The sequence below is a fragment of the Notothenia rossii genome, assembly GCF_949606895.1.
Source record: "Notothenia rossii genome assembly, chromosome: 9".
NCBI lineage: Eukaryota > Metazoa > Chordata > Actinopteri > Perciformes > Nototheniidae > Notothenia > Notothenia rossii.
The window spans coordinates 28,805,020-28,828,241 of NC_136907.1; the positions used below are offsets into that span (position 1 = coordinate 28,805,020).

Genomic DNA, 23,222 nt, shown 5'->3' on the forward strand with positions numbered 1-23,222 from the left:
GGGTCATGAAATTATGACTTTCTAAAAAAAAATCGTCTTGTGGCTAATTTGCCCCATCTCAATGGGTAAGTTGATCCATCTTGGGGGGTTCAATTCACCCCACAGCACGTTTTCCCCAGAGCCACTTTTTGGAAAATAACGGCCTAGCTTAGCCATTCATGCTAATCTTTAGCTGAATGATTCACATTGTTTTACAGCTTGTTAAATAACCAACATATACATCTTTTTATACCTTGATCAATTTGCTTCAAATTATACCTGACATATTGAACATTTACTTTGACAAGCACAACATGGGTTATTGTGAAAGAATAAAACACGTTCTCACTCCCAACCCGTCACATGTTGACGGACGGTCAGGTCCCCTCCCCGTCACTCTATTACGGACAGGGTACCCCTTGAGAGTCAGTTTTTAACAGGCAGGGCGTCCCATTGACTTGCATAGAGCTCCCTGAACGTTGGTAATAGATTAGTTGAGATTGCGGCAAAATGCTCTCCGCAGATCCATTCTCACAGCGTTTATCAACCTTTTTCTTACTCAATATTAAGCCACACTTATTGTTTTTACTTCTTTATTTTAATTGAATAATGTAGGACTTTTGTTGCCGCCACTTATGGGGAGAGTAGGGGCTCAGAATACTGAAATCTGTATTGTTTCATCGTTTTTTCCTTCTAATTTTGTATTATTTTCTAAACCACACACTGTTATTTACTCAACAATAACACATAATTATCCTTGTGTTTATTTATTTGTTTGATTAATAAACACAAGTTGGAGTCCGTCAGGACCGAGGGTCAGAGCTGCTCATAGTAGTTGCTTTAGAGAATTTTACACCCGGAAGTAAGTATTCTCTCCACTTTGCTTGACAAACCCCTTGATAGTCCTCAAGCTCTGTGATTGGATGTTTGAGTGTGCGCCGAGGGTTACGCCGAGCGTTGAACAGCACTTTGAAATGGGATGGAACCACGGCAGACTGTCCAAAACTGGATTTGATCGGGTCCACCCCGTCCCCCCCTCCCCCACCCCATCCCCAGAACTACACATGCTGGCTATTGTGTGTTTTGCAACATGCTCTATGGCACGTCTCTACTGGGAATTGTAGTTTTAAAAGACGTTTTTGTATTTCACATAATAAGAAGTTGCCAGTATTAAACTGTGTACATCCCTGGAGGTTTAGGGGATAGGAAACACTCAAATGTAAAACATATTGTTAAGTATTACTTTGTAATAGCACCCTTACTCCATGTTTAATGGTACGTCCCATTGTGCACCCTTACTCCATGTTTAATGGCACGTTCCATTGTGACGTCATAAGCAAGCGCGGAGCGCTATATGTCTTATGTTTTGTTGATTATGCAGCACTGCCATGCTGGTTCATGTCCCTGAATAAATGGATGAGAGAAGAACAATGACTGCGCATACTTTATTAATTTAACACATATAATTAATAAATGGGTAAAAATTGCTTGTGCCCATAATGGGCATTAAGTCACATATTCAGTTTCGGCGGCAGTTATTCCTGTTTGTCTAGAAGTCTTCTCATCAGGGCTCTATAAATAGCAAACTACGGCAGATATGCAATATTTCATGCAGCCGATCCATGTATTACAATGCCGTTATGTGATGATCTCCAAAGTGAAAAGCAAGCAAACTCGGAATAAAGAATTATTTTCAGGGTTTGAGTTTTTGTGTGTCTAGTTTTGGGGTTATTTTGCTGTTCTGTCCTCCCTGTCGTTAGTTTCCCTGGTTTGTCTAATTGTCTGATTGTGTTGCCCTTGTGTTTCTCCTCCCCTGCCCGGCTGTTTTTCGTCTCGTGATTACCCCTCCCTGTATTTAGTCTTTTCTCTTCCTGTGTTCAGGGTTGGTTCATTATTTGTCGTTCATGTCTCCCTTCATGTTGGTCACAGTCCTTTTTTGTTTGAATGCTACCTTGTGCCTTGTACCTGCTCATGGATTCCTGTTTTTCAGCTTTTGTGAATGAAGCTCACCTTTTGTTCCATTTTGAAACCTGCTTCCCTCCTCATTCTGCATTTGGGTCCTATTTTTCCCCTACCCTGACAGAACGAACCAACCACATATGGACCCAGCAGATGATCTATTTGAAGTGGAGTTATATTCATTTACCTACTTGCTGGCTTGCAGCTATGGTGAATGGAGAGGAGCAACCAGTGCAGCGCAAAAGAGGGCTGCCCTGGCAGAAGCGTACCAGAGGGCAACAGAGAAACCAGGGTTAGTGAAGATCTTACCTGGCTGGATTATGGACTTCCTCCAGACATGCGTTTCCCGGCCTGCTAGCCCCAGGCATGCTAACCCCCTGTCTGCCACAGTTCCCAAGATAGTTTTTTTCGAGAACGCTTTTGATGGGTCTCGTCTGGCTTTTGGAGGTCCACGGAGCCTCCAAAAGGCTCCTAAGAGAAGGAGACCCAGGTCCAGGCTACCAGCCGAGCCCCTACAGCCATGTTTCCGGCTCCAGCACCGGCCCCTGCAGCCATGTTTCCGGCTCCAGCACCGGCCCCAGCAGCCATGGTTCCAGCCCCAGTTCTGGCCCCAGCAGCCATGGTTCCGGCTCCAGCACCGGCCCCAGCAGCCAGGGTTCCAGCCCCAGTTCCGTGCCCAACAACCATGATTCCGGCTCCAGAACCGGCCCCAGCAGCCATGGTTTCGGCTCCAGTACTGGCTCGACGCCAGCTCCTCGTGTCCTGTCGGCGTACCGGCCGTCTCCAGCTCCTCGTCTTCTGTTGGTTCTCCGGCCGACGCCAGCTCCCCATGTCATGTCAGTGGTTCGGCCCACTCCAGCCCCTCGTGTCCTGTCGGCGTACCGACCGACACAAGTCCCCTCTCAAGTCCTCTCTCAAGTTCCTTCTCGAGTTCCCTCTCAAGGCACCTCTCAAGTCACCTTTCGATTCCCCTCTCAAGTCTCCTCTCGAGTTCCCTCTCGAGTCTCCTCTCGAGTCTCCTCTCCAGTTCCCTCTCGAGTCTCCTCTCGAGTCTCCTCTCAAGTCATCTCTCGAGTTCCCTCTCAAGTCCCCTTTCAAGTTACCTCTCGAGTCCCCTCTCAAGTCCCAACCCGATGTCCTGTGCCATTGGAGGTTCCGCTGGAGGTCCTGCCAACTCCATGTCCTGTCCCATTGGGGGTCCCCCCGACTACTCTTCTGCCGGGGGTCCTGCCAACCCGATGTCCTGTGCCGTTGAAGGTCTGCCGACTACTCTTCTGCCGGGGGTCCTGCCAACCCTATGTCCTGTCCCGTTGGAGGACAATTATTTTATTTTTAAAAAATGTTTTCGGATTTCACATCAACAGGAAGTCCGGTTAACTAAAATGTCCGTGCGGAACAATACCCCAACCCATAGATCCCTGGGTGACTAATGTCAATCACCACATTACACACATCCCTTCACATTTAAATTTGCATTAAAGTATTTCGTGAGGCCTTCTAAAATGTTTTTAAACATAATTAGGGTTGTAGTTGAAGAGTTTGTAACGGACAACGGCACGTCCATTAATTCCACAACCACGCACATGGATTAACATCGATTTAATACATTAATGTAGCCTTTGTTTCTGCTAAAAGAGGTGTCGACCAGCTGGGGCAACAAGAAAATCGGCAAAATCGAGTGTGACTATTAAAAAATACATAATTATTATATTAATATTGACAATAACAACCGACCATCGGGGAGCGTTCTCATGGCGTCTATTATCAACGCTATGGGAGGTCTATGAAGGTTTATGGGACGCCCTGCCTGTTGAAAACTGACTCTCAAGGGGTACCCTGTACGTAATAGAGTGACGGGGAGGGGCCCTGACCGTCCGTCAACGTGTGACGGGTTGGGAGTGAGAACGTGTTGCTCCTTCACAGCCAAGTAGAAATGATGGGTGCTTCCTTTATTTAGGGTCACCTGACAACAAATATGTCAATAGATAAAGGACGTTGGTCAACTTACCCACCGGCTCATCTTACCCCTCTCTCCCCTACACGTGAAAACATTTAACACTCGACACCAAATGGTGCTTCGTTCTTTGTTTGATTCTATTACGTTTTAAAAAACATAATTGTATCTTACTTATGAGCATATTTTGGTTTTAAACCTGCACTACCATAAGGCTGAGGAATAGAAAAACAAAAAGTAAACGTGTGTGTGATGAGTTTTGATTGAATGTGTTTTAGTGAGAAGCTATCAAGCTGAATGATTACTCCAGTGTAAAAGCCAGACCATTATTTTACAGGACACATCTCTCCCTGATGTAAAGCTTTTCATTGATTTTGTATTTTTCAGTCAGACTGATGATTGATTCCTGACAATTCCTATGTGATGAGCCTCAACATCTGGATTATCCTTAGTCTCTCTTCAAACGTAACCATTCAGTGTGCTTTAGTAATTCAATCTGGCTGCTGTCACCATGCCGACTGTTTTTATTTCCCAGGAGGGCTCGTCAGATAGCATATATGAAGCACCCTACAGGCAGACACATAAGGAAGTGCTCCCAAAGCACCAGTGCAGCCCCTCTCTCCAGAGGCCTGAGTGGGGGGGCTCAGATCCATCCATCAGTTCTGTGAGTTTTCATCTTTATGTTTTATTCACACCATGACCTGATCAAACAAATGGGTCACTGAGTGGACATATTCTGAACATTCAAACCAACTAAAAACCACTAAGGAGACTTAAGTTCACTGACTGCTACACAAACAAAGAGCGACAGTGATACAGCCACGGTAATCTTCTGGAACCCCAAAGAGCCACTGGTGACTGGGCATGCTCACTGTTGCAAAGCTGATGCAGGGTATTGCAAAGGAAAGAATATTAAGAGTCTTAAGGCACTTTCTTATTAGCACTAAATACACAAATCAGTTGACAGCGATGAAAATATCATGAGCATTGTACTATTTGGTCATAATCAAAGTACCAGACTTATCTAATAAATCTAGGTTTTACCCTGATGATGTTACTGGATGAAAAGGGTTTAACCCTAAATCATCTTAACTGAGACTTTGCGATTTTAATGGTTATCGATCCAACAAAGTCCCAAATGTGAACCTTGGGGCGTCCCTTAAGGACAGAGAATTAATTAAGTCTTTAGGATTCATTGTCTTGTATTAGTTGAGATATTTCGCCGCATAATTGAAAGTGTTTACATGCTGGTGATGTCTTGTAAAAATGCAGGTGATCACCAAATGCTTCCTGTCAATTTCTGTACTAAATGTCATGCCTATGCATCCAATAGTTTGAGACATTTCAGTGTGGACCAAAGTGTTGCAGTTGGCTGAATACCAGTACATCCTATATGTTATTTATACATATGTATGGTCTTTCTGATTTACCTAACGTTTTGCCTGTCTGTATTCCACCCCAAGGACCGACCACAGAGTACAGTTAAAGTAAAGAGGAATAATAGGTACGTGAGTTTTGTAAGCTCTTTTTGGATTTGTATTGACATTATTTTTTAAAGGGCATTGCTTGAAAACTAATCCATGATTCAATTGCATTTTCTATAGTTTCATTTTCTATTTAACTCATTTAAATAACCTGGAAAAATAAGATAATTATCATTTGTCATTTCAGGTCACATGTGCCAACATCACACTTGGACAATGAAACATTAGGTTGGTACAAAGGAACCACTGATGTGCTTGGTTGTCTTTTTCTTAATAGAAATGAAGTTACATTTTGTATTCACAATGTCCTCTTTTCCCTGCACCTTGTCTACAGACATTGACCGTGCCTGCTGGATGTCATCAGGCCACAGACAGGACTTATGTCATCAAAGCAAAGGTAAAGACATGCTTTAACTGGGCAACTTAAAAGTACTCATACTATTAGATGTGTAGAACATCAGAGAACTTATCAGTGCATGTCAGCTCAAGGACACCAGATGCAAAACAAATTATGTTTACAGTAAGACTAGCTGGCGCTATCTACCTCATATCATAGATTCATGCTAATGACATTGCATATTTGACAGTACAGTGTGTGAATAAGTAAGATGTTAATCATTGTGTGCCCTGTGTGCACTGATCCTGCAGAGATGTGTAAAGCTCCGTGTCAGAGCAGCAGGCTGACGAGAGATGACAGGACACGGACAGATCTACCAGCTCAGGTGAAACCACATGTCTTTCTCCTAAGAGCGGCTTTAACCCTCCAGTAGAGCCCATTATGGGGAATAGGCCACAAACTCCATGTTAGAGGTAGACCTCCAAGAGCTCCACTTTGTGTTGGAAAGTGTCGGGATGTAGGGGGTTCAGAATTTTTTTTATGGTTTCCAACATATACACGTTTAGACAATTTAAAGGAGGGGCAGAGATGATAATTATAGAGATTGGGGGGGAAATAAACTATTTAAAGAAATTCTGAATGTTACTGTTCAGTAAATGAATGATGTTTTGGTAATTAAGTAATGAGTAACCTCAGGGGGATTTTTCTTTGATGACAATGCAGTTGTATATTCTATATTTACATTGCATTTTATGTTTTTTCACTTTGCAAATAAACCTAATCAACATTTCTTGGTGCAAGCTTTTATTTAGGCAAATTATTATTAATTGTATTGTAAATAATATCTTAAAAATCTGCATCTTTCATAAAGTGGTATGGACATGTCCGCAGCGTAATGTAACCCTCTATATATTTCTTTTAATAATAATCACTATAAGATTGGTGTCACTGCATAAAGAATATATTATATATAAGTACAAAATGATCACCAGTCAAACAAACTTCAAGTGTCTTTAAAGGTGCTCACCCAGCATTAAAATATCCTTTGTGGATTATGTAATAGTATATAATACTATTAGACTGTTATACAGGCTGTTGTTAAGGTGGCGCTAGTTTGAACTCGTATAGGCCCTGAGGATCTTTATAACATTCCTCTAATATATTCCTGCACTTTATTACAGGTCACTGAAACTGCTGACACAGCAGAATCAATATGCTCCACAGGGAGCCTAAAGAAGTTGAAGAACCTCCACCTGCTGCACACAAAGAAGGGACATCAGAGGGGAGCTGCAGCAGAGAAGAGGACCTCTGAGAACAATGGTGAGTGTTTGTGGATGACAACCTGTTCAAGAAGCTGTTATCATTAACACTCATTTCTGTTCATCTGCAGAGGTGGGAAGTAACTAAGTGTGAGCATTGAGAAAGCATTTACTCAAGTACTGTACTTAAGCAACATTTTGAGGTACTTCTGCTTTACTTGAGACTTCTATTCAACCCGACTTTTTACTTCTACTCCACTACATTTAAAAGGGAAATAATGTAATTGTACTCCATTACAGCTATAGCCACTTCTAACCAAATGCATCTCTAAAAATGTAACTATTGTCCTGACTCAAGTCACAAGAGTCCCATTATTTGCATATTTTACAAAAAGTTAGTCAGAACTTTTTTTGTCTACATCAGTAAAATGCTACTTGATGCAACAATATTATCCGTCGCACTTAAATATAATTATACACTGAAAGAACTACAATTCTGACTTTAATAAATGTATTATGTCAACACATTTCACATAACTGTATTGGTTAGTTGAAATGTTTTTTATTTAAACTTAATATTATTGCTTTCAACTACCTAATACAGTTATGTGAAATTTGTTGACATAATACATTTAATTAAAGCCAACGTTTAAGCTTTTTCAGTTTTTATGCACATAAAGGCAAATGTTCTGCACTGTGATTACTTTGACTTTTTATACTACATTACATTTTGTAGTACATTTTGCTGATTATACTTTTGTACTCTCTGACTTAAGTAAGATTTTTGAATGCAGGACTTGTGCTTTTAATGAAGTATTTTGACATAATGTATTGGTACTTTTACTCAAGTAAAGCATCTGAATACTTGTTCCACCACTGTCAGTTCAATTAGCAGCTGAGTTTGGTAACAACAATCCAGTGCTGAGCTGCATCGGCCTGGGGAAGAGAACAGAGAAGAAGCCTCCTCCTGCTCCATCACCACAGCACAACCACACGGCCAAAGACAACCATGTCGATTCAGAGGAGGAAGGAGGTTGGAGCCCACAAACTGGGAATGATCTGTGGAACCCCTTTGAGTGTTCTCAGCCCTGGATCGCCCTCCACCACACATGCCACCAACGAGGACATGAGCTGCCAGTCTGCGGGGGCACCCTGACGCCACACGGCTCCACACAATGGGATCGTTTTGAGAGTTTGATACAGGAACTGGATAGCAAACAGTCTGATCTGTGTCCTCCAGAAATGACCCTCTCCATCACAGACCTGCAGCTCTCTCAGGACACAGTAAGAGAAACCATGGTGCTATCATCGTCAGAAAATAAGATGGGCTTAATGTAACTTTATGTCTAGTGGCAGAGAGTAAGATGAAAACATTGACTCTCATATGTCTCTCAAAAATGTAGGTTTCTGCAAACCAATACAGATACACTGAAGTACATATAGATATATAAGTGACGTAGTGCAATGAGTAACGACCAGAGCAAGTGACTTAGTATATTGAAGGAACGTTAGTGAGAGAGATGTGGGAGTCAAAAAACCCAAACATTAGTTAGCTATTTAGCACTTCCTGTTCCCTTGTCTTAAAGTCGTGCTTTATTTGTGTGTTTTGGGTATATGCCTGAAATAAGGTCTGTGGTTAACACAAGTGTATGGGAAGTTATGGAGAACAGCAGACTGGACCTAAACATTGAGGAAAAAGGAAACGCTAGGAATAAGGGGTGAAATGTTAGAAACAAGGAACGAAAGAGCGTCCGCTTTGGTTTCTGACCTGACGTTACCCATTTTATGCCTTCTTGTCTACTCACTATTCTGGCTTGTGACAAGGATAGCGAGAGCTCAATCTAGTTATTAGTCCAAAATTCTAAAATGCCTTTCAAGGAGCATAGAGTGAAGAGGTTTGCTACTGAAGCTAAAAGGAAGCAAACACCACTGTTTCAAAGTGTTTTTTGGCCCCCAATATTTGAAAGACGTGTAAAAAAAGAGCTGGATTAATCTTAAACCACAAGTTATGGACCCTTTTTAAAATGATAAAGCCCTCTGCTTTAGTTTCATTATGAAAAAGAGTTGGTTCCAAGCTTTCTTAACCAGGGTGGAGATGTATGATGACCCTGTCATCACATGAGCTTGCAAGAGTTTGGAATTGTGTTTCTATTTCTCTAGTACTTGTAGTGAACATATAAAAAATACAGAAGTGAATTGCTGAAGCACAATATTGAACGTTTCACAGACCCATAATTTGAATAAATATAAGTTTTTCACAATAGTCAATAGGAGAAAATACACTTCATAACATGTTTGTAAATTGTATCAAAGGGCAAAGGTAATTTATTTATGCTTATCCTACCTATTAGTGCTTGACAGTGAGGCGTCACTTCACTAACGGTCAGTGTTGGGAATGTGCCAAGAGTCAGTGTAACAGCTGTTCTGAGGACAGCGCTGAATGACCGCTAAACTGTTATAAAAACTAAGGTTGATACACAATAACAAAAACAACAGTGAACTTCTGCCCACATGATACTGAAATATGTGTTAACATTACAGATTAAACAGTAAACGATCCACTCAATGTGATCAGTCAAATACAAGACCTAGGAAATAAAAAATACATATCTAGGAACTGTATGGCTGCCAGGGTTTAACCTAACTCAGAAAACAAATCAGAAACAGCGGATACAAACAAACAGTTTTTTGTTGTGGGGTTACAGGGATAATACACACATGAACACACACTCAGATAATGTGCCCATCTGTCCCCAGAGAACACTCATTTTAATCTTTTTCACAGTTGAGCAGGTTCGGGAGATTTGACGCCTTCAGACAGCCCTCTCCTGTAATGAAACCCCAGGATAATGAAAGTGCTTTGGTAAGAGAACCATCTTACGCAAAATCTGCCAGTTTGGTTATAAGAAAGATGTGAAGGATCTCTATTTACAGTGTTTTGTTTTTAAAGCAGGGGGAGACCTCATCAGACTGGAAGCACGTGAAGACCTCACCTGAGAAGAAGCCGGCAGCCGTCTCTGTATGTCATGCCATCTACAAAGCTTATGTTAATATAACCACTTTCGAGGTACCCGGCATCCACTGTAGTTCACACCCAATAGAAAAACATCTGCAGGCAGACACAGCTGTCAGCACAACACCTGCTCTGCCAGACTGCAAACTATCACTCAAGCTATCGTTAGCCATTTTACAGACAGGGTGCTAAAATTAGCAAAGAAAAGTCCAGCAGCTAGTGACACATTCAAAATGCATATGGATGTAGTGCCATCTTATGTGGTTGATAAACAGTTGCTGGAGTGATCGTCCACCAATCGCAGGGTTGTTGGTTCGATCCCCTTCAGACAACATGTCGAAAGATACCTGAAACCCAAATTACTCTTTAAATCGGTGTGGATGATTCCTTCGAATATAATACCCTCTGCACCTGTATAATGGTTGTGAATGATGACTTGTGTAAAAGTCAAAGCACTTGACAAGCTTTAAATATGTTAAAAACACAAGCACACAGCCTACAGGGCAACAAAGGAAGAGCCCAGGGACAGTTCAGTGATTCATTTAAAAAGATACAAAAGCTCGGGGTGACAGGTAGCTAGTCCAAACATGAATTGGTAGAATAGTAGAATAGCACGAAAAGAGCAGGGGAAAGTACAGACAGGTAGCATATGGTAACTTTGATTGTCTGGATCAGGGAATGAAGGAAATTGGGCCGTTATATGTGGGTAGGAGATGAGATTGAGGAGGTGGGGTGTGCATGGGCAGCCAGGAAGAGCATATGAGGGTGGGGAAACAGTTGAGATTGGTGGCGCTGCAGGTGATGGGGAAAGGAGTGAGTTCGAGGGGCATCTTCTGGATGGATAAAAATGGCAATTATGGGCCTAAAGAAAAGGGAATGATGCTGCAGAAGAGGGACAGAGACACGCACTGAGACAGTACAAACAAAGTGATATAACACCAAGGTATATTTTTGGATAACCTAATGCATATTCAACACTTTTAATGCAAATTTGAGATATTTTGCTTGTAAGATATGTCAATTTGATCCTGTCATCCATGCAATTTATGTATGATGAAACACATGCATAAGCGATCATAGCTTATACATGATGATGTAAGGATGTTATAGGAATTCTTGTCCCTCAACACAAAGTCCACACAGTACATGCATGCATACATGACATGGCAAGTTAACTGACCACAAGTACAGGTTGTGATATTTGTAGGTTTAAAATACTTTTTTATGGTGGACATGCTGGCTAGAGATGGAATTTCAATAATATGTTGTGGAAGTCCCTGTACAGGAAGAGGAAGTTAAAAGCTGAGTCCAGGTCGTTGGGGATTATGCTCGCTACACACCTCCTCAGCTATAAAAAGAAAGGAAACTCTTGCAGGATTAACTATTTTTGCTTGCCAGAGGAGCTGCTTGTCTCAGTGTAAACTGAATAGAACTGTTCCGTCACATGAGGAATCAAATAGCACGTTAGGGTCTTTACTCTGGTTGGTTGCAGTTTCTTCTTTGATTATGTTGAAGTAAAACAAATTGCAGGGATCCAAAATGATATCAAGCAGAATAACAATGTTGGTGTTTTTACTGCACAGACTGGAAACAAACAGAGAGATGAAGCGGAGAAGAGGAAAGTTGGAGTTGGGCGATCCTCTCGTAAAGCACACAGGCGTTCCAGAAACTCTCTGGAGAGCCTGTACAGCCTCCACAGTGGACAGAGCTCCTCAAGTAAGAGCCTCAGGCACAGATCGTAATTCACTTCACACTACAACCTGATGAATTATGCAACCCTTGCTTGCACTACCGGGTATCCTGTTACTTCTTTTGGACGCACTCATTTGAGCTACACCTACCTAACAAATATAAAGACACAATTATCGACTCGCCGGTTTTATCAATCACATCTTTAAGAACTGGAGTATAAAACTGTTAAAGCGAATGCAGTAACTACATTGCCCTTTATTAAACCCTTCTGTTTTCCCTCTTGGTTTCCAGGTGGAGTCACCAGTGGGTCAGACTGCTCCAGTAACAGAGACAGTCTGAGGCTGGGGGATGATCTGTTGTGCACAAGACAGTTCTGTGGCCGAGCTAAAGTCCATACAGACTTTGTTCCAAGCCCATATGACACGGAATCTCTCAAACTCAAGGTAAAGAAGTCTAAAAAATAAATGATTGAATGAATATTAATTAAGTCAACCAACTATAGAACTGTATCAATATACAATTGTATATCCGGACTATAGCTGCTGTTGTTAGAATTACATTTAGGCTAAAACAAACACCGTATAATAGAACCATTGATTTTTAGATCGTCTAATGCTAGTTTGCAATTTGTCCATTTCCATCTCAATGTGTACGGTAGCACCTTGGGCAACTACATCATGCTCTATCTTGGTTTGCATGGTGCAGCTGTAATTCACCTTAAAGGTCCCATGTCATGGCCATTTCTACTGATAATAATTCCATTGTTGAGGTCTACTAGAATAGATTTACATTGTTCAATGTTCCAAACTCACATTGGTTTCTCATACAGCATCTCTGTATAGTGTGTATTCCCCCCCCCCCCCCTCCCCCCTATGAACCCACTGTGCTCGGATTGGTCAGCTCGCCCACTCTGTTCTGATGTGTCCACCACCGTTACAGCGGAACATCAGTGATTATGTGTTACAATGGCGTTAGCAAGCAGAAAATGACACCAGTAGCCTAATGACAAACAGATGAGAATGCTGCGTGGGTTCTGGGGGCCGTGTTGGCGTGACATTGTGCGGCTCGCTGCTGTGAGGAGCGGACAGTGTGAGCTGGGTTACTGGCGTCGTTTCCTGGTTGCTGCGTGGGGTCTGCGAGACAGTTGGACACTGCAAAACTCACCTGAACTCAGCCTGAGCACACACACACACACACACACACACACACACACACACACACACACACACACACACACACACACACACACACACACACACACACACACACACACACACACACACACACACACACACACACACACACACACACACACACACCCACACACACACACACACACACACACACAGCCTTATCTTTTCTCAGCCGCAGCTCCACGGATTTCTCAGCCTGAGACAGTGAGACACCGCGAAACTCAGCCTGAACTCAGCCTGAGCACACACACACAAACTCACAGCCAGGCTGTGTGTGTGTGTGTGTGTGTGTGTGTGTGTGTGTGTGTGTGTGTGTGTGTGTGTGTGTGTGTGTGTGTGTGTGTGTGTGTGTGTGTGTGTGTGTGTGTGTGTGTGTGTGTGTGTGTGTGTGTGTGTGTGTGTGTGTGTGTGTGTGTGTGTGTGTGTGTGTGTGTGTGTGTGTGTGTGTGTGTGTGTGTGTGTGTGTGTGTGTGGAGCTCCACGCGGAGCAATTACGTCACTTTACTCAGGAAGAACAAATGGAAAAAGAGAAATCCCCAACGAGGCGTTCTGGGGCAGCATAGACAGGTATTTTCTCTGTTAGAGTTTTACTCGCTACAGGGTGTACTTTGAGGGTTTGTGACTCTGCGGACCGTTTACATGCAGAAAAAGCTACATAACACACAAGGGGGCGAGTAATAACCAGAAAAGCATGACATTCAACCTTTAACTGTGATCTAAATTTGGATTAGCGATACCATTAACAAACAAATTCCTTAAGTATATTTTAGTGTAAGCAAATGCTGAAAAACGCTGAAATAGCAATAGACGCTTTCACACCGGAGTACTTTTCCCGTACTTTTCCAAGAAATAGTTCCGATAGTTCCTGGGATGTTGCGTTCACATCAAAAAGATTTGATTTTTTCCACTTTGGGTTAAGTGCTTACAAGTAAATGTTAAGATGCTAGTACATTGAACTAAGATGGTGATAATACCAGCTAAACATCAGCATGTTAGCATTGTCCTTATGAGCAAGTCAATATGCTGATGTTAGCATTTAGTTCAAAGCACCACTGTGCCTCTGAGTCTGAATCTTAATAATTAATGGACATCTTCATCATATCAGTTTTACTTAACTTTTTCCAAGTTGCTGCTATCTGCTCAGCAACTTAGCTGCTCACACATTTGGACAGTAGCTAAAGCTGATCTTGTACAAAGCATCTCTTCTCTGTCTATGTGATGTATGTGTTTTGTACATGCTCCAAATCAAATAAATGTCATGAAACTAAATTACAATTTCATCTTTAGGAGGGAGATGTGATTAACATAATCGCCAAGCCCCCCATGGGAATATGGACAGGCATGCTGAATGGCAGAATCGGAAATTTCAAGTTCATTTATGTGGAAGTGCTAACAGAGGACAGTCCTGATGCACACAAGGAAACCCAAACCCACGAATTGAGACAGAACTCAACTGTCCAGGAAGTGTTAAAGTGCCTCAACATGGAGGTATTTGTCTTTTAGATTTTATGAAGTAACTATTAACTTCCATTTAATAGGCAGATAATTCAGCTTCTGAGTGGTGTCTTCTCCTTTGCTTCCCCAGGTGTATTCCTCGTCTTTTCAGCAGCACGGTTACAAAACAGTGGATGACTTATTGAGGTTGAGGGAGCATCAACTGACGGAGCTGAATGTGACGGATCCAGAGCTCAGGCATCGTCTGCTGGCCGCTGTCCGCTCCCTGCAACAGCCATGCTGTGAGTAATGTGACACACAGAAAAGGTCTTCCAAAGATGGTGTCATAACACACATTTTGTGACGTGATAAATCCAGAAAAATCTCACAGAGGTTTAAGATTCACAAAGTAGGCTAAAAGGGACAGGTGACACTGCTCCTCGAGAGAACACTGGGAAATATGCAGGCCACAGGTAAAGAGGTTACAGATAACAGGATAACCCTCGAGAGTGTTACTGAGAATAGAGCAGGACACATAGGGATATTAGCTGCTGACAGATAAGCTGTTGAGCCTCAATGCAATGGACTACTATAGTTGTGCAGGAATGAGTCCCAGACCTGGCAATGAGTTAGCATTTTAACATTTCTGGGTTCCTTAATCAAGTCGATTGATTTTTTAGCATGTTTTTAGCTAGATCCATGTAGTAAGGTCTGTGTTCACATTTTCTTCTACCACGTGAAATATGTCAGTAAATACCCCAATAGTGCATTTCAAAGGCTTCTGCGTGTCTTAAAAAGATGGTCGCTAACAAATGACTAGAAAGGAACACAACATTATGCCAAACATTAGCTACCTTAGCTTAGCCGCTTTGACCTGAAGTCATGCGAACATGATATAGATCGTTTGGCATAATGTTTGCTATTTACTTCCAGCAATTGCATTTACTCTTTAACTATTATACAATTGGTAATTAGACAAAAGGTCTAAGTTTCATAAACATGTGTATGCCACAGACCTTGTTTTTTGCAATATTCCAAAATCCAATGCCAAATTCCATTGTTTTTTGTCAAGGTAGCCATTGCCTGCTAGCTTCCGGGTCAGACATACTGTAAATGTCAGCACAGCATCACTCTATAACTGCTAATCTATTAAACTATGGGACAGTTCATCCAACAAACCTGTCTTCTCTGCTTCACAGCTGATCATTTGGCGGATGAGTCCAATCAGGAGGCTGGAACCTCCGGTGAGAACAGGAAGGAAGATTTGAACAACTTCCCAAGAGATTCGGGCTGCCACATGCCCTCTGACAGCACCAACAACATTACAGAGGAGCCAGACCTGGAGTTTGTCTCTGACTCTGAGGACCCTCTACCAGCTGAGCAGACTGCTTCATAACAATAATCTATAATGTTGCTTTTCAGATCACTTGAGAATAAAACAGTTTTTTATTCAGGCAATTGTGTCATTTCTCATTATGTAAAATACATTGCCCAACCTTTACCACTGCTAATCCCAATAGAAATGTACACTTATAATTATATTTCATGTATTAGCCTGCTTAGTTAGCATACTGGGAGAATGCATGGAAACCAAAAGTTAGGGTATGAAGGAGCTCAGTTTTCTGACCTAGGTGAATGATATTGTAAGTATATTACAATATATGTAATTAAATAATCCTCCCATTTTGATAAACTTCAAAAACCACATTTTTTAAAGAAAAAAAGAAAACTTTTATTGTACAGTCAACATGTCTGCCACTAAAGCTGTAGTTGTAACTTGAAATTTGTACCATTATTACTATTAAACCAAAACACGAAAAACATTCTACACTCTTCTACCAGTCCATTAATTCAACGAAAAGGCAGCCATGTGAAAGTTGTAATAGCTAATAGACTACACAGTAAACAATCATGGCATGACAGAGAAGAGGCAGAAGAAAAGATTAGAAAATGTTCCACAATATTCTTTGAACCCCCCCATACCTACTCATGAAACTCCAGGAAGTACAGTAATAATGGTTACACAGTTCATGTCCGAACCATAAAAAATAAAATGATATTTACATCAGTGTAATACAGAGCACTACAGGGTCAAGTTCCTCAAATACAAAACAAAAGAGAGGAACATAAAGTGGATCAATACAACATTACAGCCTTATGAGCTCAAGTGTTACTTTTGTGAAGCTCATTCAAGCAAACAGACTGAATGTACTGTATGTCTGTATTACTTTCAATCAACACACCAATATTGGTTGGTACTGTTGTTGAATGAGTGGATGTCATGATTCTACATTAAAATGTGATATGTTATTTTGAATGGTTAACCGCATCAGCAGGAACATTATTGGTCAGCTGACCAATCTTAACCGATGAACAGAATGTGTTCTCAGTAAAGCCTTTTTAAAACTTTTGTGCTCACATTTATAACAAAAACAGCAAGAAACAAAACTTCTTACAGCAACTTCAAAGGAAAAAGGAGATTTCTTTTGAGAAATGTTGCAACAACTTGTCTGTATATTAAGGTAAAAATTCACAATCAAATTACATTCACACATATATTACACATAACTTGCACTCAAGTGTGTATACGTTAATGGTCCATATTTTAGAAACAGTTTGATTTCCATGATGTGTTCTGGGGTTAGTTCACTGATATCAGTTCTGTAATCCAGGGCTGTAGCTGCAGTGTGGTTCAGTCCCCGAGGCCTCCATGAGAGTATATGGCATAACCATTCTCAGGAAACAGAGAGATGTCCTCTGTGCTGCTCAGCCCGTTGTTGAGTTCTGAAAAAGAAGACAGCGAAAAGATGAATGATGCCACTTTTTCTTTAATAAAGACATTAAACGCAACACAACTGTTTTCTCTCCTTCACTGAATACGGAAATGTGGACTTTAATTAAATGTATTATGTCAAAAGATTTCACATAACTGTATTAGGTTAGTTGAAAGCAATAATATTGAGTCAAACTTAATATTTCTTATTTAATCTTAATATTCTTGCTTTCAGATAACTTTAAAGGGCCCATGTCATGCTTTTCCGGTTATTACCCGCCCCCTTGTGTGTTATGAAGGTTTTTCTGCATGCAAGCGGTCTGCAGAGTCACAAACCCTCAAAGTACACCCTGTAGCGAGTACAACTCTAACACAGAAAAGACCTGTCTATGCTGCCCCAGAACGCCTCGTTGGAGATTTCTCTTTTTCCATTGTTTGCTTCCTGGGTTCTGTGACGTGTGAAAACCCAAATCAACAACAAATGACCGGATTGTCTCAAATGGACCAATCCGCGGAGCACCTCTCACACCAGGATCCCTTGGCTAACTAACAAGGAGTCCCATTGACTTGCATAGAGCTCCCTGAATGCTGGTAATAGACGAGTTGGGATCGCGGAGAAATGCTCTCCGCAGACCCATTCTCACAGCTTTATAAACCTTTTTCTTACTCAATATCAAGCCACACTTATTGTTTTTACTTCGGCTGTGAGGGAGGGGGGGGGGGGGGGGGGGGGGGGCAGGAGCTCCAACAAGCCGTTTAGGACAGAGAGTGAATACACATACTATACAGAGATGCTGTATGAGAAACCAATGTGAGTTTGGAAAATTGAACAATTTAAATCTATTCTAGTAGACCTCAACAATGGAATTATGATCAGTACAAATGGCCGTGACATGGGAGCTTTAATACAGTAATGTGAAATCTGTTGCCATAATACATTTAATTAAAGTCCACATTTCCGTTTTTTCAGTGTTGCTTCAAATAGTGGAACAGACTGAAAACCTGTTTCTATTGCACCTTGGTTTGGCTTATTAAAAGCTCTTGTTGTTGCAGGATACTTGCTGTTTGATTGCACTTAGTGAAATGTAATGTTATGTTGAAACAGCTGTTGTCCAAAGTCCAAAGTTTATATGTGAAGAACATGTATCTCTGTCTGTTCTTTCCAAAGATGCATACAACTCTTGGTTTATTAAACACATACTTCTTTGTCACAACAAATGATATTCATGCATCTTGATTTTTTAATAAACGTATTAAAGATCTTTTGGAAATATGATAATTTAGCTTTTGGGCATGGCCTTTTAATCAGAATCCAAATCAATAACTTTTAGAACTTTTAGAATAAAATAAATAAAAAACGAAGTGCAAATATTTATACAAACATGACAAGTTTAAGTAAGAATGTGCTTATAAAATAAAATAAGAAATCATGAAAAAAAAAGGTAAATGTTGAAAAAAAGATAAACTAAGTTAGAATAAAATGTAAATAATAATGTGAATATTGTTTAAGCAATAGCTCACGACAGGCCGTGGTATATGCTCATTATATCATAGCTAAGCGCCTTGGTCCTGCCGCAGTACTGTCGTACCAATAATGACGTTCAAGAACGGCCTCTCGTGTATGATTGCTTAAATAAATAACATCAATACTACAATGTATACAGTGATATATAAGTATTAATGTATACTAATGCTGGATTGCAAGTCTATGGACTCGGAGTGCTTCTCTGAGGACATTTAAAGCCTCATTCGATCACTCATCAGACTGTTTCAGGATGTGAATGGAATCAAATCTGCACCTGAGAATATGAGCTTCTCCTTCATGACGTTGAGGTCCCGATTAGTCCGATTGGCCACAGCGTTGAGCACGATCTGTTCCGGGTTATAGTTCTGCATCCCGCTCATCTTCCACCTGACACAGCACACACACACAGCATTACATAGAGGCAACGAGTGTTCCATTAAAACTATAACATGTATTACTTCTGGGATACATATAACATTATCTAAAAAATAAATGGAATGTCCTTTGATAAACAAGAGGTAGACAAGTAGAGAGACAGAAAGGAACAAGTCGGCCTTGAGGTGTCTGGCAGGAAACACACGGAGGGACCGAGGAGGCAGAGAGAAAGGCAGAGGGTACCTGATCATATGATAGCTGACAGACGCCGGGGGGCAGGAGCAAGGTTGCATGCAGATCAGGCAGAGCACAGGACAAATGTTAAAGGACAAGAGAAAGAGAGGACAAAGAGAGGTTATAGCATGGAGGACACATATGGAAACATTGAGATTAGGAAAAAAAGGGAAAATAAAATGAAGAGTCAGTGTAGAGGCTGAGCTCAGGTCCAATTAGATCAGAGGATGGTGTTCACAGTACAGTCACTCTACATGTATCTGTGCTGCTCCTGATAACATGTGTGTGTGTGTTGTCAGTGTACATCTGTTACACTCAACATGATCACAGAACAACTACTTACTTCTGAAAACAGAAAATCCCTATGACTAAGGCGATGGACACCAGATCTGACGTGAGCCAGATGAAGCGGTAAGCGCTCCGACTCTGCAAGAGAAGAAAAAAGAAGAGCAGTTTTCAGTCAGCGCCACTGGAGGTCAGCATCATCATGCATTTCTCCTGAAGCTTACACAACACAAAGTCTATTCAGCACAGAGCGACTGTGCAGCTGTACTCTGTCTCTGATTGTCTCTTTCCCAGGGTCCTGTTGTTCTCCAACGCCACGCTGAGCCCTCATATCTCTGCGCCCTCGCCTCGGGTCTCGCTGGGCCCTCGTCAGTCTCTGTCCTCTCTCCTGCTGTCCTCTCGTCTCGCTGTGTGACCGTGTGTGACCGTGTGTGACCGTGTGTGTGTGTGATGTCAGATGAGAGACAGAGAGCAGAGCTATTTACCATGAGCCAGATGGGGTAAGGCACCTTTCGGAGGACTTGTGGGGCATCAGAGGACACAGAAGACACCCCGCTGCACCACAGGACGGAGTACAGCCAGGGCGCGTTGACTGCGGACACAGTCACACTCACATTATGGGCCAGATACTCCCTGCGGAAAGGCAAATAAAAATGAGGAAAATAATCCTCTCGTTTTCACTCTTGTTTAACTTCAGGTTAAAGAATATTGTCACTTTAGATGTTGTCACTCAACAATGGCCCATTGACACAGATTCTTATACCCTCCAACAGACACCATGTGAGCCCTTCCTCATTCAAATCACTGTGAACCCTAAACTCCTCTGCATGCATACAATGCTATGAATTAAAAAATGTACCCCTTTAAATATCGATATACTACTTATATTTTAATTTTCAGAGTAACTACTATTATTGTTGTACTTACTTTTTATTATATTTGTTATATTTTGTATATTTATATTTCTTGTAAACATTTATTTTCGTTTTACCTGTAATAGTTTCATATTTGCTTCTCTTTCACACATTTTCTTTTTCACAAATTATTTTACATGTGTAAATGTACTTGGCATGAACCTGATTCTGGTTTGGTTTATCAGACATATATGCATTGTGACACTGTGACACATACAGTACAACCTACAGTATTTCACCTAAATATGATATAACGTTTTTTGTTCCTGAAATCATGAAAGTGGATTACACTGTTGACATTTAGTATGATGGTTATGCATATAACGATATATATATAAAAGGCACTAAAAAAGTTAATTTTGTTCAATAAACTTAGATGATGTTGCATATTTCCATACAACAATCACCAACATCATAAAAATGAAAATCTGGTGATAAGTTGTGGGGTTGTTTGCTGCATCAGAAACAACCCCAGAGTTTTCTTTAAGTGGGTAGTTACAAACATTTAATGCTGACTCAAGTGAATCACTTGAGGACATTTATCACGTTCCTCTGGAGACACTAAAGGCTTCACTTCTGCAGTACTCTTCAACACGAGAAAACAGATTCATGTCTAAAAGCATTCTCTTTAATATTACATTTCCAATAATTAGTGGGAGACTTCTCTTGATTTAGTTCCCATGTTTAGTATGCAGTTGCAAGGGAACATGGAAGACACAAATAAAATATAATCCAACCAATACAATGGTTGTCTCCAGCAGTGGATGCTCACTGTATGTCTGTGTGGCTGGCCTTGCTGTAGTGCAGGGTGAGGCTTGTTATCCCCCTCTGCCGTATCTCTTCCAGTGACAGCTTCTCATTGGCGCTCTGCGGCAGCCCTCGCACCCTCCCCCTGTCCGTGTCGGGGGTCCACGTCACCTGGCACACACACATATGACATGGACAGACCCTGGTCAGGAAGATTGCACTGCTACATATCTAGAAATGTTACACTTTTATAGAAAAAGGCGCTGCTTATGGAATATGTTTTAAATATAATTTGATATACAGGAATAACTTTATTACATCTTACCACCCATTTCTTTTTGATGGTCACTAAGTTGGAAAATATATTTATTTTGGGTTTCCAACCTAACCCTAGCACCACTTCATTGGAAAATATAGTTATTTCTTTCAGTCCTGAAAGCACTCTGCAACTGATTTCAACTAAAAGGAAGAGTAAATGTGGTTTGCTTTGTGGAAAAAAGCAATCATATATATCATAGCAATATGTCCCACAGTATTCATTACCATAATTACCATACTACATGGACAATACCAGCAGCCAATCTCAGTGCACTGAAAAAACTGAAACGTTGACCTTAATTAGTTGAGAGCAATAATATTAAGTTGAAATAAAACATTTAGGTTCAACTTAATATTATTGCTTTCAACTAACCTAATACAGTAATGTGAAATCTGTTGACATGAAACCTTTAATTAAAGTCATAATTTCAGTTTTTCAGTGTGACAGCTGTTTACTTCAGCATGGTTCACTGGGGTTCCTACAAGCAGCACCTTTTAGTAATGAAAGGATATTATGGAGGGACCTACAATCCTCACCCTCTTGGGGGAAATCCCAGCTTTCTGCACGGCCCACAGCGTGTCCATGAACCAGCTGCGGTGGCGCGGATGCTCCGGTGGAGGCCGGCGGATGTCGAGCAGAGCGGAGCCGTTGGCCCTGGCTGCCAGACGCAGCATGTCCACCAGACTGCAGACCGTCTGGTTGCCTATCCTGAGGCGGTCCCTGGCAGTCAGGGTCTCTACGGTCCAATAGGGGTCGCTCTAGGAGCAGAGGTCAGAAGAGAGTCAGACACAGAGATAGAACGTACACTATTTTCTTCGGTAGACAATTAGCATATACAATATTTGAAACATGCTTGGTTTATCTTAAGATTTTAGACTAGATTTAGACTTGTTGTCTTTGTATCTTCCTGTCTGTCTTCTAAACCAGAACGTTCTAATGCCATTTGTTGGATAAATTCAAATCAAAGAAAGTGACAAAAAAGTATTTATTTATATAACACCTCAAACATGTTGTAAGTTTTACTACATGGTCAATTCCTTTGACCACCAACTACAATTTCACAATACCAAAAGGAAGTTATTTGTAGCAACAGAATATGGGAGTAATGTTGGGTTATTGATGGGAATTTGCCCAAACAAATCAAACACAATAATATGAGTTGAGGCGAAGTGGATTCCAGTACCTTCAGAAACCACTGGCCTGCGTTTAGAGAGTGAATCTCTGTCCAGTTGAAGAGAGAAGCATCCTCAAACTGCCGGGCTGGGAACACCTTCCCAACGTCTGTGGTTCGTCTCAACGTGCGGTCCCGCATCAGGAAAGGAACACCGTCTACACTGGAATGACAAAATTGTCAGAAATTATGTATTTTAGAAAACAAATTATGTTTAAGTATTTATCTTAGTAAAATGAAACCTTTTCCTAACAATAAAAACAGCAGCTCATTGAAACATTCAAGACAAAAGGCAAAATGTGACTATATATAGCATCTCTCTCATTAAATCTAAATGCTTCTATTTCTCAACTGTGGAACTTCAGAGCACTCTAAATTCATGAAATTAAATAATCCATGATTAAAATGTTAAAGTGATTAATAACCTGATAGTGACGTCTGCCTCCAGGGAGCTGGCTCCATTCTGCAGAGCTCGGTTAAAGGACACGATGGTGTTTTCTGGGGCCAGCTAGAGCAAAGGGGGGGGGACTATTGTTAGTCACTGGGGGTTGAAAACACATCAAGAGGAAGGGATA

The 23,222-nt window shown here is 41.2% G+C and overlaps 2 protein-coding genes across 3 annotated transcripts in view; one reads left to right on the forward strand and one right to left on the reverse strand.

Moving 5' to 3' along the window:
• The first annotated feature begins 1,643 nt into the window (after window positions 1-1,643).
• samsn1b (SAM domain, SH3 domain and nuclear localisation signals 1b) lies at window positions 1,644-16,698 on the forward strand. 2 transcript variants are annotated; one of them, XM_079649821.1, is made up of 15 exons: window positions 1,644-3,195; window positions 4,428-4,556; window positions 5,356-5,396; window positions 5,564-5,604; window positions 5,711-5,773; window positions 6,025-6,098; window positions 6,895-7,033; window positions 7,856-8,256; window positions 9,758-9,835; window positions 9,923-9,991; window positions 11,569-11,701; window positions 11,969-12,120; window positions 14,158-14,358; window positions 14,456-14,606; window positions 15,504-16,698. In XM_079649821.1, exons 1-15 carry the CDS (start codon window positions 2,362-2,364, stop codon window positions 15,698-15,700), a joined length of 2,703 nt encoding a protein of 900 aa, XP_079505947.1. In that variant the 5' UTR covers window positions 1,644-2,361; the 3' UTR covers window positions 15,701-16,698. The 2 variants fall into 2 exon arrangements, with proteins under 2 accessions (XP_079505947.1, XP_079505948.1); XM_079649822.1 differs by having other exon boundaries at window positions 9,926-9,991.
• LOC307019168 (glycerophosphodiester phosphodiesterase domain-containing protein 5-like) overlaps window positions 15,875-23,222 on the reverse strand; it is a 220,542-nt gene continuing 213,194 nt past the window's right edge. The window contains exons 2-10 of the mRNA XM_079649830.1: window positions 23,073-23,156; window positions 22,660-22,810; window positions 22,013-22,234; window positions 21,183-21,328; window positions 19,982-20,129; window positions 19,555-19,637; window positions 19,221-19,235; window positions 18,877-18,989; window positions 15,875-17,088 (exon numbers count right to left, since the gene is read on the reverse strand). Of these exons, the coding sequence (XP_079505956.1) occupies window positions 16,997-17,088; window positions 18,877-18,989; window positions 19,221-19,235; window positions 19,555-19,637; window positions 19,982-20,129; window positions 21,183-21,328; window positions 22,013-22,234; window positions 22,660-22,810; window positions 23,073-23,156 (1,054 nt within the window). The 3' untranslated portion in view covers window positions 15,875-16,996. The remainder of the gene's footprint in view (window positions 17,089-18,876; window positions 18,990-19,220; window positions 19,236-19,554; window positions 19,638-19,981; window positions 20,130-21,182; window positions 21,329-22,012; window positions 22,235-22,659; window positions 22,811-23,072; window positions 23,157-23,222) is intronic.